This window comes from Zonotrichia leucophrys, chromosome 10, assembly GCF_028769735.1.
Source record: "Zonotrichia leucophrys gambelii isolate GWCS_2022_RI chromosome 10, RI_Zleu_2.0, whole genome shotgun sequence".
Classification (NCBI taxonomy): domain Eukaryota; kingdom Metazoa; phylum Chordata; class Aves; order Passeriformes; family Passerellidae; genus Zonotrichia; species Zonotrichia leucophrys.
In genome coordinates, this window is record NC_088180.1 from 10,076,491 (window position 1) to 10,091,549 (window position 15,059).

Genomic DNA, 15,059 nt, shown 5'->3' on the forward strand with positions numbered 1-15,059 from the left:
GACCCCGCCGCCGCTTATCCCGGCGCGGGTGGGCGGTGCGCGGGCGGCCGCGGGGGGTGGGAGGATGGGTGGGAAAGCCCGTCCTCATGCTCCGGGCTGAGGTGCGAGGAGGTGTGGACTCGTCGCGTCCACACTCCGCAAGTTTTTCCCTGACACGACCAAAGACTGCTCGGGAAGCTCCCGCTGGCCGGGGCGCGCCTGCCTCGGGCCCCTTCTCCACCCACAGCATCCCTGACGCTGACCCACATCCGCCCTGACGCCCCTCGCAGGGTGGCGCTGGGGCTGCAGGAGGAATCGTTCATTCATTCATTCGTTCATTCATTCATTTAGTCATTCATCATTTCGCCTACATCATTTTCCCCCCAGAGTTTTTGGGGAATGCTAATTATTCTCTCGTCCTTTTTGCTGGAAAAGCCCTGGAGCAGCGCTAGCCTGGCCCGTCCTGGGAATGGCTGCGGCACCTGTCAGAGCCCGCTCCTTGCCCGTGGAGTTGCGCTCGGTTTGTGCAATGAACACGCACACACACGAACCTTTGTGCTTGCTCGGTGTGTGCAATGAACACGCACACACACGAACCTTTGTGCCTGCTCGGTGTGTGCAATGAACACACACACACACACGAACCTTTGTGCCTGCTCGGTGTGTGCAATGAACACGCACACACACACGAACCTTTGTGCTTGCTGGGTGTGTGCAATGAACACGCACACACATACGAACCTTTGTGCCTGCTGGGTGTGTGCAATGAACACGCACACACACACGAACCTTTCCGCTTGCCTTAGCGCTGCAGAAGGGACACTTCTTAAAACGCCGCTTACTTGCATATGATTGCACCATAAATCTCACGGAAACGACGAGTCCAGCATTTCCAGACTTGGAAGTGTGAAGTTGTGAGGAGTACCTTTGCTTTAAGGCTTCTGACAATTTTCTTCTTGATGGAGGTGCTTGAAACGCAGTGTGTGTCTTGCAACATCAAGGCCAAAGCCTGTAAATAGCCTTTCATCACGCCTGCTTGTAAAACCCACATTAAAAAAAGAGATCAGTCAGCACTTAGATAAACATGCCCTCATGACTGCTTTGTTTGTTGTCTCTTGGTACCAACACTACTATAAAAATATCTGTGAAACAAAGCAGCATTCTAAATACTGACACAAAAATGAATAAAGTTAACACCTAGAATTCTGCCAACAGATTCCCCTGTGGACTATAATATTATTAATGTGATCTAGAGAAGGGATTGAACAATGAAATGGCAGAAATTGCTTTTGTTAATTGGATGAGCAATATACCAGTCAATAGTAGGGGAGATTATCAGAAGGGGAAATCACACACCTAATACAGCCTTGTAACACGGCACAAAGATAGGTGCTGAAAGATCTGTTAAAAAATATCACAACAAATCATATTTTGTAGCTTTCCATTTATAAAAACCTTATGAAACATTTGCATACACGTAGCTGAACAGTAACACAGCCTTTACAAAGATGTAGAAACAAAGTAATTGTGGAATTTTCGAACATCTGTTTCTCATTGCAGTCTTCTTACTTCTACTTTGCATTAACTAGGCTTCCAGTTCTAGATGTAGATTAAATGTAGAAACCTTATCAGGGTTCCTGTTACTAGATTTTTGTCAGTAGACTGAAATTTTGCTCTAAGGTAGTTTCAAAATGAATTACTATCAAGTTTCTTATGCCTCACTAAAATAAATGACTTCATCTGTTCTCAGCCCTTGTTTTCCTACTGTTCTGCATGACACACTAAAGTATTCCAACTTAGCAAACATCAGGCAGAAGGTTGGTACCTTTACAGTTGCAGAAAGTAAAGCAATATGACAAAGTTTATTTGCTTTGAACTTTCAGTAGCACAACAGACACCTCTAAAACCTGGAGGAAAACCTGAAGTACTTTTGCTGGAATCCTGTGGAGTAAATACTGTCATAAGTCAAGGGGATAATCTGATGTTTGGAATTTTAGTTCTCTGTGTATGTATTTATACAAAGATGGGGTGTGCCAAATAGGAAAATTGATAAAAATCAAAATCTAAGTAGAGTCTTCAATTTTATGTGAAAAGCAGAAATAACCAGCTTAATGTCACTCCTGAGGTAGCAGAGAAAACTCCACATACTTCAGGAAGCTGAACTGAATTTGCTTCAAGAAGCATTGAAGCTTCCTGCCTTTTATGCAAATATAGTCCTTCTAAATGTTTCTAACCTGCCTTTCAGATTGCAGAAACTGAAGGAGATGTTTATATCAAAGTTTGGATCAGCTCCCAAGTTTTATGCTCGTGCACCAGGACGAGTCAACTTAATAGGTAAAAGAGAAAAATTAACCTTATGTTGTTTTACTTCATCTGTCATCATGGAAACCTAGTAGTTTAAAACACAGAATGAAAATGCTGGTCTTAATTTTATTTTTTCAGAGAAGATTCTTGTGATAAATGGAAAATCATATATAATTTAGTAGATTTTACTGTATCTTATTATAAACAACTCTACATGGATATCAGTTTTGGAGAAAAACATTCATAGACAGTAGTGATGTTTTTGAAAATTGGAGTAACTTGCCAGCTTTTTTTTTTTTTTTAATCAGTTAAAGTTACCAAATATAACCACAGCAATATACATGATAAAGCATAAAATTATTCTACCATCATCTCTTATTTTCTCTTCCATAGAGATGTGTCCACAGAACTTAAAATAGTGGGTGTGATTCACTGGCAGACTGGAGAGTCACAATTATTTTGTGTTTAGAACTTACTTTTATTTCTGTAGCAGCCTTACTTTTTAGATTGTCTGTCCATATTAGGATTGTGGTCTCCCTGGAGCTGAGTTTCTTGCATAAAATAATCCTACACATTTGAAGACCTAGTAAAAGGATCCTGAGAAACAGAGCAGTAAAAGTCAATTAGTTTATTATGCAGTTGATGTTAATTTTTATCTCAGTGTTGTGGGAACATCTCATATAGACTAAATGGACAGCATATGGTAACTGGGAATTATTCCCAAGGGAGAGGATGTTTACTACATACATTTTCTATTTGAATGTTACTTTATATGTTGTATGCAACTGTATTAATAATTATTTTAAAATAGTAGTTATCTTCTTGGAAAAAGGTCCATAAATTGTACATACAACACAGTTCTCATTCTTGGACAGTAATCTACATGGTGGGGGTTTTTTAGAACTTTTGTAAGCCAGTGTTAAAATACGAACATTTATAAACAGGTGCAATAGATAAAAATCACTAAAGAAACAAGAAGTTTTTGTGAAGTAATAAGAAATGGAAGAAACGTACCCCAAACTTTAGGTAATAGGAGTTGAAACTACAGTAAGAAATTGTCTCATCCAGTAAACAACACTGAAGCCCTGTAGAAATTGTGTTACTGCTATTCTAGAAAGAATTATTACAAAGTATTTTCTTTGTTTCTTTGCTAGGAGAACACATAGACTACTGTGGTTATGCTGTGCTCCCCATGGCTATAGAACAAGATATCCTGATTGCAGTAGAACCTGCACAAACTCAAGTTGTGCAACTGGCAAATACCAATTCTTCGTACTTGTATGTAATTACTTTGTTTATTCATTATTTTTTATGAACCTCTTCATGCACTGCAATACAGTTTACCTTTTCAGAGATCTGACAGACTTCCACTGCAATAGAGAGTCTGATTGTGTAAACAATTTATATCAGCAGATGGAATCCCACAGACTGACTCCATGCCACGTCTATTAGTTCAGAGCAATAGCTTTGCAGCTGCTGTGTCTCCCACCTGTTTGTTCATATTACTCTGTAAGGCCTCTGATTTTCCAATCCTTCTAAAACTCCGCAATTCTGTCCTCCCTTCTTTTATCTCATCTTTCTTGATATAATCTCCATAACTGGCAGCAGCTCCGTGTCCCCTGGAGAAGGGAGTGAAATGTTTTGTAATCAATTACTGCAAAAGTAAGGTAACACTCCCTGCTCTGGAGAACCTGGGCCCGTGTTTTCGCAGCACAACAGCTTTAGCAACAATCCTGGCTCAAAAAACCTGTATTCCCTCACTTCCACTTCCTCCACAGCTGCTCATAGAATTAGAGGGCAATTTAGGGTGGAAAGGACCTTTGAAGATCCCTTGTAAATAATCTTGTTGGCCTTCTGTCAACTCCCTGCCAATGTCTTTCATGTATTGGGAAACCCCAGGACTGGACGCAATATTCCAGCTATGGTCTCACAAGTGCTGAACATAGGGAAATAATCCTGCCACTCTTCTCAACTTCAGGCACGTTTTCCTGCCTCTTTGTCACAGACTGATATTTGTGTAGTTGCATGGCAGTTCAGATCAGGTCACTCACCCACATGAGCTTTTGTGGGCATTTTGCAAAAATGAGAATCAGCAAAAGCTTAGTTAAAGCCATTTTTATTGAGCCATTGGTTTAATTGGTAAATTAGTTCCTGAAAGCACAGTGTGTGGCAGCACAGGGACAGGAACACACTGTCAAAAGTGGGAAATATTTGAGCACATATTCCTGCTTGAAACTCAGTTTGTTATGAACACATTCTGAACTGCTGCCTGTGACTAAGACAGTTCAAAGGAATTTCTACTTCCATGCTAAGTATAAATACTCAGAGATTTTTCACTTTGTGGAATATGTTTTCACATTATAGCTGGGCTGAATTAAGAGTTTGCCACTGGCAAAAAGCAATGGCTTGGCTTCTTTTACCTCTAGTCTCCCTGTAGCTGCTTCTAAGATCAACTCAGCCTCTGCCTTTTAGCAGGCGTAGAATACTTGTTCGATCTTAAGGTAAAGTTCACTATTCCCCATTTTTTGCTTGGATAATTTTCTGTCATTTTAGTGAATTGCCATGCACTCAGCACTAAAGCTGACTTGGGGTAAAGAGTGGGAACAAGCAGTGGTGAACAGGGAAGGGAAATGGAAGGTGTGCCTGGGACCTTTCTCTGTCTTCAACTGCAGCCTCCCACCAGGGCTTAAGCTGTGTTGCAAAAGCATTCTGCAAGAGACAATGGCTTCAGAATTACAATAGTTTTGACTAGGACAAGATGTTATAGTGAACACAAAATAAAGCAGTAATGAAAAGGTAAACATTTTCACTTGGTGTTCAAGCTTTGCTGCCTTATATTGCAATTGAAATGGCCTTCTCAGGACAGTTCCACAAAATGTAGAATTACAGCCTTTGAATTAAATTGCAGACACTGTCATTGTATTTTTACATCTGTCCTGGTTTCAGTTTAAAATCATATGCTTTAAACCATAAACCAAGAAAGGATCTCATAACACAGCATTAAGCATCTTGGTTTTGTTGAGACACTGTTGCTTAAAAACAAAGCTAAAACATGTCCATAATTTCATAACAAAGAAATATTTTTCAACACTTTGAATGTTACACCACACAACAAAACTGATGACAGTATGTCTTTTTTTTCCCAGCCTGTTCCACTGGTGGATTTATGCCTGTGGTGAATGTGTATCTATAGGCCTTTGGTGACCAAGGACTAACCAGAATCCTCTGTAGAATTAAAATTTCCTATTTCATTCTTATTTTGTGAACTGGTAAAATGTGGAACAGTTCTGTAACACTCTTCCACCCTGATAGTTCATGTTAACTTTTAGTAGAAATAGAACAGAGAACAGGTTGCTAGAAAAACACCTGCTTGTTTTTTATCATAAATTATCTCAACTGATCTCATGCCTTTTATGTTACTGGGACTAAAAAGGTATTCAAAACTTACATTCTTTTGAAGTTCCTGATACCTTCCCTTCACAAAACATCTTTGTAATTGAGAAGTATGTGTAGAGAGAATATCTGACATTATACTTCTCAAAGTGCCTTCAGAAGTACCAGAGGATGGTAATTACCAATCAGTTTCCATCTCACAACAAAACCTGAAAGTTTTATTTGTTTGTTTTTAAATCAGGGTATTTGTACAGAAGACTCAAACAGATAAGCTACCAGACTGACAAGACAATAAGGTTCTGTGAGAAAGAGCCAAATTGATCTCCCAAAAATAAGGATTATTTTCTTTTCAAGCAGTAAAAACCACCTCAGACACACTACTTAAAAATCCTATCTCTTCTAATTATACAGAAAAATTGAAGTTTTTATGTCTGCTTATGGAGAACTGGCATTTTTCCCCCAAGCATTCTTTAAAACAGAAAGGCTGGAAGAGACAATATCAGAGTATTTTTATCTCATGGGTATGTTTTTCCCAATATTTTATTTTATTTTGTTATAAAGTTATGATCTTAAATAGCCTAATTTTCAGTAGGAGGTTCAAAGGCAAGCCTAAACATTTACTGATTTAAAGCTTGGATATTTAGGAATTGTTTTTTATAAAAACTGAATATCATAACAAAAAATAGACTTAAGGATTCTGGGAATTTTGACAGTCCAACATTCTGTGTTTGTGTAAATTATGTTCATATAAAACCTGCCAAAATCAAAGCCATATTTTTCTTCCATTTTCTATGTGAGAAGATTGCAAAAAATAGCAAAATGCATTTTAAGAAGTCATTATTTTATTTTATCTTGAGAACCAGAAAATATATAATTATAATATGTGTCTTCTTGTTCATTGAAATTTTACTCTGTCTGAGAGGGTAAAATGAATTATGAAGGTAAAATATTTTAGAATTCTTTGAGGCAAAGAAGACTTAAGATTCCTTTTCTCTTAATCACTTTCATCCATTGCTTTCTACCAGCCTTGTTTTTTATAACAATAATTTAGGATTATTGTAGGAAGCAAGCATAAACAAACACAGAATTTTAAAATCTTCATTACTTATGACAAGTATTTTCTATTTTACAAATACCTCGTGGGGGGTTTATTTTATTCAAAAACCATAAGCAAGTTTTATTCTCTTGGAGATCCTTCTAAATACACATGAATCTCAAATTGGAAGAATTTACAGCCATTCTCAAACTTCCTTAGTACTCTAATCTCAGTACTCCCTTTCATATCTTTTGTGTTCCTCAGCAAAACCTGGTAACTTTTTACTCTAGCTTTGTGCAATCTTTGCTGTTAAAATCCTGTTTGTGGCACTAAGATAGCAGCTTACACATTAAACTGCACACCAAACTGATGCTCTGTAATTAAGGTTGAACTTGAATGTCTAAAGATGCTTTAGATTTGTATAACTTTTTCTCCATGGGTAACAGAATAATCAACTGATAAAAACATCTTTTCACAGGTATCCATTACAAGTATTAATTAGTGTTGTCCTTTTGGACAAAAATAAACCCAGGAAATCAATAATCTATGTACTTTACTAGGACCAGTGTAAAAAAGAAAAATTCCATGCTTTTAGGAGTTACAGACTATCCCCTGAAGTATTATTTCTTGAAACTGGTTTTATTCCTGTTAAATATTTCCAGGAATTCAGCTGCCTCTGTTCATATTTTCTAGCAGACCTTGCCTTGTAGAGCACATGTTAGTCTGGAACTTTTGAATATTTTTAATTTGATTTCTTGCTGTTCTCAGTGCCTTTGCTGTTTCTGCATTGGGCACCTTCTGTCACAACATCAAGCAGATGAAATTCCTGGATGTTCAAGGGTACAGACTGCCAAAACACTTGCACCTCCCTGAGGCCTCTGTGTGTCACCCATGCCCATTCTGACAGCACCTGGCTGTTCTTTAAGAACATTCAAGCTCAGTATTTTTATTACTTTGAAAGAAAGGTGGAGTAGGAATTATCTGGGAGGAAACAGATAAAATATTTAAACTAAAAATTTTTGTCTTGTAACATACTTAATATAAATTTGGAGCATTAGGCTTGTTTTAGTGAAGTGCCATTCAGAGCAAAGGTAATGAAGATGAAATCCTGAGCAGGAATTACCAGAGAGCCTGAGGTTTATCTGTCTCTAGTCATGGTTTGACAGATATGATTATTTGAATTTCCACTTCTAAGAAATCATGATAGCATACATGTACATGATAGAAGGCATCCTGCCTTAATTAAGGATGTCAAAGGCAGCTTAATTTCTGGATTTATTTAATATATTCTTTATACTTGCTCAAGAATTCTTATGTTTTCATCTAAAATAACCATATAGAAATGATTAATAAAGAATATATGTAAAAAGATCAAACAAGAAACCAAGCCTGAAAACATTGCACTGAAAACCATCAAGCCAGTTTTTTCCATCAGCAGGTGGCAGTAACAAGCCATGTTTTTTCAAACTAAATTTAATACAAATTAAAGCCTTAAGGTTTTTCTGTTTTTGCAGGGATTTCAGTACTAGTGTTAATAACATTCAGATTAACAAAACCAAACCTCAGTGGCATAACTACTTCCTGTGTGGACTGAAGGGTATTCAGGTAAGCCAAATCCATTTAATTTATAAAATTACTGTAGAAGTAAAATACAACAAGAATACCTATTTACCCTTGAAATGTTTTCCTGCATTCTACAGCTTTTTTTAACATAAAGTTAAGTATTTTAATGTTAAAACTTGAAGAGGAGATATGACTTGGTTTGCTTTAAAATATTGGCAGAGCACTATTTTCATCTCTATAAAACAAATTACAGTAGCAAATAATTGCTTTGGAAAGTTGTGATCAAACATTATCAGGATGACATTTCTGGATTTTGAAGTCAAATGGAATGCTTTCCAATGGATTCTTTAATTAAAAGCTGCTTTGAAAAAGGTTTAGAGGTTTGTTTTTCAGGACATGAAGATCATATCTTAACCCTTTTCTTTCCATGGAAGCATTTAAAAACAATGAACTTCCATTAAAGCTGAAAACCTGTAATTTGTGCACAACAGCTGAGTGAAACTGACTCATGCAATAGGCAAAAGAAAATGCAAAAGCCAAGTAAACAGCACACAGAAGAAATAATTCATTAAGAACCATTACTCATCATGGTTTTCAGGGTTTGGAATTTGAATGGGATTTTCAGAATGTCCTGAGTTAAAAGTGCGGCTGTGCAGAAGGGGGCACACTTACAGAAAGGCAGGAGCACAACCTCCCAGATGTTCTCCTGTCTGCCCACTCCAGCTCTGTCTCCCTGGGCAGCTCCCCCTGGGCAGCAGCCTGGCCCCAAGGCCCAGGTGACAGCAGGTGCTGCTCCTCACTGCTGCCCTGGGAGCAGCCTGAGCTCCCCATCGAGGCTCCTGCAAATCTCACCTGCTCTTTGCAGGTGAGGCACAGGATTCACAGAATTCATGGCCCTTTGAGGGGAAAAAAAAGGTGTCTTCTCTGCTTGATGTCAATCTAATGATATTTCTGGAAGGGCAGATGGACTAAACAGTGATGGCAGGTCAGGAACAGGTTGCCACAGCCAGCCCAAATTATGGGTAAATTTGGTTTTTAAAGCACATGAAGTTTTCCTTAGGATAGGCCGTCCAGGTCACCCCACAGGATGTTCCAATAGACAAGGACTGCAGATTGTTGAAAAGCCTCCCTCACACCTGCCACTGAATACAATATTCAGAACAATCAGTGCCACAAATCACTTTATTACAATTCACAGGTCCCAAACCGCCCCCTGCTCCTATGCATAGACCCAAATAAATTACTCATGCAGTAACATGAGTATTTTCAATTTTACATTGCTCAGTATGACAGGCATTTAAACTGCACTGAATGTAGAGATATAGATTAGGTTTCTTTACAATATATCCTTTCTTATATTAAGGCTTGCATGACCAATTGACTTTATTTATTTTGCAGTCTGCTACTGAGATCTGTTTCCTAAGGACAAGCTTTCATACTTGAAGGTTAATTTGCAAAGCAGGTTTGCAGACTCTGGTACTGGCAGAGAATAAGCATAAATGTTACAGACTTAAGAAAGTCTGAAATACAAGTACTCAGAGGGTCCAGCGGGATAATCTGTTTATATTAAGTTGAGCATGCTATCCTTTTGGGACAGAACTGTTGCAGAACTTGGCAAAATCCATTTTCATTTTTGAAACTGAAGTACGTTTTCTATTTAAACATCGCGTGATAAGTCTGCGAGCCTGATTCACATTCAAGACGATCCAGAAACTGTGGATCAGTTTCTGGTTACTCAAGCATTTTCTGTTTATGAACAAGCCTGTCTAGTGTTCTTCATAAAGGGGCATGGGCAGCAATAGTATGCTAGATATGAATTTCCTTTATTTGTAAAACAGGAAATTCAAAATATAATTTGAAGTGATGGTAGAAGACTTTAAAGGAGGCTCTTTGTGTTTGCTGATCTCTACCATTGGTATTTATGGTTGAAGTTGTTTCAGAAGAAGTAGCAGAAATCTTTTCAAGATGGACATTTCTTCATAGAAATACTGTTATTTTTTCTGATTATTGGCACTGTAACAGTTTATTGATGTGTAAATTGCATCAGAAGTTAGCTATTCATATACCCCCCATATCCAATGATTTCTTAATAAGTACTGCATGTTTGTTTCAAACTAATAGCAGAGAGAAATGTATATAAAAGTGATTATAAATAAAAAGAAAAAGCAACTAAAGAGTATTTAAAAGAGTACGTACATGAGGATTTATGACTTCTGGATTAAATGTATTATCTGTATTATCAGTCATGAATATTTTAAACTTCATTCAAAAAATAGCATGCCAGAGAACATCCCCACTGGTAGGTGTGTCTTTGTGACCCTAAAGCACAGAGTTCTTTAAGTACCATTGTGGTTTTCCCAGTGTCAGTCCTGTGGGTGCTTCAGGACACAAGTATCTGCTTTGAAAACCCTGCATGGCTACTGCTTCCCCCTCAGTGTCATGTGGCTGCCTAATAGCACGTGCCAGCCTTGGAAGTGAAGCACAAAGTGGGCCTTGAGCTCTTTGTGGTGCCTAAATGAAGAGCTGTGGAGAAAAGGACAAAAGTAGGGTATAAAAGGAGTGGTAACTTTGCATTGTCACCACAGCAGCTCAAAGCAGAGCCAGTTGCTGCAAAACCCACCCACGGAGCTTGGTGAATTCTTGGGCATGCAGCCCATCCTGAGTTCTGCTTGGGGTAGTTATATGTTTGTGTACAGCCATTGCAGACATACCTTTGGCTGAAGCCCCACCATTGCCTTTGTTCTTAAGGAACAGAATGAAAATTTTGCTTTATTTTGTAGATACCAGAAGCAGGTCCTTGCTTCCAGCAATTCAGCAGAAGGATTCTCTTTCTAAGTATCAGATAATTGCAAGCCTGAGCCTGTCTGTACTTGAAACTGAGATTGTTTATTTTTTCATTGTTAGGAACATTTTGGTCTCAATAACCCAACTGGAATGAATTGTCTGCTCGATGGAACCATCCCTCCAAGTTCTGGTCTCTCTAGCTCCAGTGCTTTGGTGTGCTGTGCAGGACTCGTGACACTCAGAGCTAATGGAAAAACCCTCTCTAAGGTAATTTACTGTAAAACACGAGAGTGTCAGCAGTAAAATTCTACTTAAAATTAAATATTGTTAATGCCTGTAAACATTAAAAACACGATACAATTGTTTTTGCAAAGAGTTGTTGGATATAAACTTAAGATATTGCACAATCGAGCAAACATCTTTGGCCAAATTTTGGCAGGATTTGAATTTGGCAAGAAAACAGGCTTACATTAAAGCTGAAAAAAGGAGCATTATTGTAAGCCTGTATCTTGGCCAACCATCAGGTCCATGCCTGGACCAGATGTGCTATCTGCAGGCCAGGGCTGAGGATATATGTGCTGAAGCATGTGGACCACACCCCCGAGGCTTTACTCTCTCCCTGAATGACTTTTCATGGCTTTAACAACAGAGCATCTGTTGGAGGCCTGTGGAACAATTTCTTGATAAATTATGTAATCAGCACAAAGTAGAGGTAAAATTCTTCCATCTGACTCTCCTTATTCTCTTCACAGTTTTTTTGGAACACATATTTACAATCCAAAATGTATTCCTCACTTTTAAACAAACATTAGTCTAAAAACAAACCCCAAGTATGTGACCTGTTAGCAGTACAACTGTTAGCACTGTTTGGCTTGCGTAATACAGATTTCTGGAGGAGTCATGGTCCTTGAAGGTGCCATATGGGAATGAAGTTCTCTCCATTAAAAATGTCTGGTTAAGTGAAACTAGGATCTTAAATTAGAACATTGTCAGGAAGAGAAAAGAACAGATCTAAATGTGACTGTTACACATATTTGTGCCTATTGTCTAAGACAGACATTCCCAAATTGTGGTACTAAGCCAACTGAAAGTGGCACATGATGATGGCAGCTGTTAACTCTGCTTGTAACAAGCACTTCTCTGAGCCATGAATTGAACAGATCCACACAGAAGGTTTTTGCTGATCTGTTGAGACTCTCTCTGAGGCTGCAGTTGCAGGAATGCTCTCAGCAGTGAGTGCACAATCCCACATTGCCCAGCTCCCAGGGCTGCCTTCAGGAGCATCAGGCAGGGCTCAGGCAGAAGGGAGCAGGGTTGGAGAGGTGGGGAAGCTTTTTAGGTAGGAGGATGTGGCTCCAGTCACTGTCACCCTGACTGTGTTGGTGTCCAATCAAAGGTCAGTAAGGGATTGGACACTGTAAGAGAGGCTCTGGTTTGGGAGCTGAGAGCAGTGGTAGATGAAAACACAGAATTGGGGATCCTTCTTGGATGAGTGAGACTGTAATTAAAGGGTTGGAGGTGACTGAATATGTACCTGGCCTGACAAGAAGCCTCTGGTTTTGCATAGATGGTCCTACCACAGGTCATCACTGTCTCTCATGGTGGTCAACTCAAGAGTGAAGCTTGGGAACAACTGAGCAAAATCACTGGAGTGCACATGTTCAGAAATTGGGTATCTGCACAAGCATAAAACTGGCAGAGGTCAGAAAGCCCACATTTTACTAGCGAGTAAAAATCTGTATCTGGAAAACCAGAAGCCAGGTTTTCATTATTCCAGTTCTGCACAGTGTTCTTCAGAGAACAAATGATAGATACAGTGTGTATCTTGAGCTGAACCTGCACATGGCTTGGGAGTGCCAGCCAGCATTATGCCAGATTTGTTGTAAAGAAAGGTGCAAAACTCCTTCTGTCATTTTCATAGAAAATTATGGAAGAACAGAAGGAAGACAGAGACTCCACTGAGTGTCTTCTCTTCTCCTCATGTGTCCTGTTCAATCCTCTTCTTGCTAGTTGAAAAATGTGCTGAACGTTAAGCTTGTGTCTGAAATACAGTTGGACAAACACAAGAGACACAATTGCACATTTTTGTCAGGAAACCCTGCTGCCTGCAGCCAGATATTTTGCACTTACGATGAAAAATGAGCAATTAATGTACAGATGAGACTTCTGAATAGCCTCCATAGGAGCAGTTAAGAACATATCCAAGGTTTTGAATGCTTGCACAAACCAAGGCACCTGGTTGTCATGCTTAGGAAAGAGGGTGGCAGCTCTGAAGACTGACTGCTTTTGTTCAGGCTTTAAGTTGCCCCAAATCTTACAGGATAGTAAAAACTCATTCATTGTTTTTTGCTAATTTATGATTTACCCTTAGAGACTTCTTATATGTAGCTAAATCCAGAGTCTCTGTTGCACTGGATTTATGCTTAGCCTAGCAGAACTGCCTGGTAAAAGGCAGGGCTAGTCAGAGGATAAATTAGAGCAATTTAGGCATGTGAGTCCTCAGAAGAATAAAACGTGCTCTGGCCACTTCTTGCCAGCTCCTAATGCATCCTGTGCTGGTGTCAGATGGGATCTGTGCAGGATCCAGTCCTGCTGGCTCTGTGTCAGTAGGGAGCTCCCCCATGGCAGGGAAATTTTAGCTGAGCACAAGTAGGGGCCTTCCAGATCCTTTCTATTAGAAAGCTAACCAAGACCGTGTATTTTTGAGGCTCTGGATATTTATGTGTTTGTTTATTTTAAATAAGAAATATCACTTTACCCCTCCCATCCATCTTTTTATTCCCAAACGCTTTATAGTTGTGAAACTTGTAAATTGTGGTATTTATAAGTAACAATATTTGGTTATGATGGTAATTTTATGAGAAAATATTGACTTTTTGCCCCTCACTAGTCTGATGGACTTTGCAAAATCTTAATGTGATGGTTTGTAGCAGGAAGACAGGAAACTTCTGGCTTTGGAATCAAATTTGGCTGAATTGTAGGGCTTCAGTAGCCAAAGTTATGAAAAAATGACCTTTTACTGAATGGAACATTTATCTGTTTTGTTTCTGTGAAACTATTTTTATGAGAATATTTTAGTTACATGCTCTTTTTCCTGATAAATGTAAGTTTAAAATAGTTGCTGTAGAGTAAAAGCCGTTGAAATTTAGAGCTTTTATGAGATAACACTTCCAGTGTGAGGTTCAGGCCTATGAGATTAAGAGTCAGAGTCCCACAAAATTAAAAAACATTGTAAAAGCATGGCTAGAATTTCATGGTCGCTAACTTTAAAAATAGCACTTTTTTGACATTGAAAACAAAATCAGAAAACACATGCTCTCACTAATTGTGTGTAGCAGTCTGAAACAGGGCATTGTTTCACTGTGCATACAATATTGAAAAAAACCAAACATCATACACAATAGTTAGGGAAAATACCAGTTCAAGACAATTCAGACAGATGTGCACTGCTAACCAGTTGCAGCAGTGCAATAGCATTCAAATAACAAGATGGAAAATGTAGAATGCAATCTTTAAAAAGAATCCCTTTTTCCCCTCCAAACAGGATCCCACTCTAAGGCTGTGTTGGCATCACTCAAACAGCAGCAATGCTCAGAAGTAGTGGTTCTTGACTTTAAAGTGATTTTTATTTCACAGTTACAAAATCAATCTTTTGTATAACTTTTCATCAGGACATGATACTTTTTGTAAAGGAAACATAATAATGCTCTAAACTGTCCCAGCTTTGTGTTTTGTGGTAGGAATTAACGAGTACAGAAAATCACTTAGGACTGAGTAACTAGATTTACTTCAAAGATGTGATAATAATGTTGTTGTCAAATGTTAGATTGTGTGAAAATAAGCTCTGTTCAGCCACCTTAACATTCTGTTACATCAAGGCTGGGTATCTGTGCACATACTTATTGGGAAGAAGAGATCAAAACTGAATAGGGTTTATGTAATTTAATATGAAATGTTGAGCATAGGAAGGGGAATCATATTTAGCTTTATCTAGACTGAG

At 38.6% G+C, this 15,059-nt stretch overlaps 1 protein-coding gene and 1 long non-coding RNA gene across 2 annotated transcripts in view; one reads left to right on the top strand and one right to left on the bottom strand.

Moving 5' to 3' along the window:
• The window catches only part of GALK2 (galactokinase 2), a 46,628-nt gene that overhangs the window by 176 nt on the left and 31,393 nt on the right, over positions 1-15,059 (top strand). The window contains exons 2-5 of the mRNA XM_064721854.1: positions 2,225-2,313; positions 3,438-3,561; positions 8,227-8,317; positions 11,180-11,326. Of these exons, the coding sequence (XP_064577924.1) occupies positions 2,225-2,313; positions 3,438-3,561; positions 8,227-8,317; positions 11,180-11,326 (451 nt within the window). The remainder of the gene's footprint in view (positions 1-2,224; positions 2,314-3,437; positions 3,562-8,226; positions 8,318-11,179; positions 11,327-15,059) is intronic.
• LOC135452089 (uncharacterized) lies at positions 689-9,083 on the bottom strand. The gene is made up of 3 exons (XR_010441533.1): positions 8,948-9,083; positions 2,760-2,880; positions 689-1,011 (listed from the first exon to the last, which is right to left on the bottom strand). It is a non-coding gene; the product is annotated as an uncharacterized LOC135452089 (long non-coding RNA).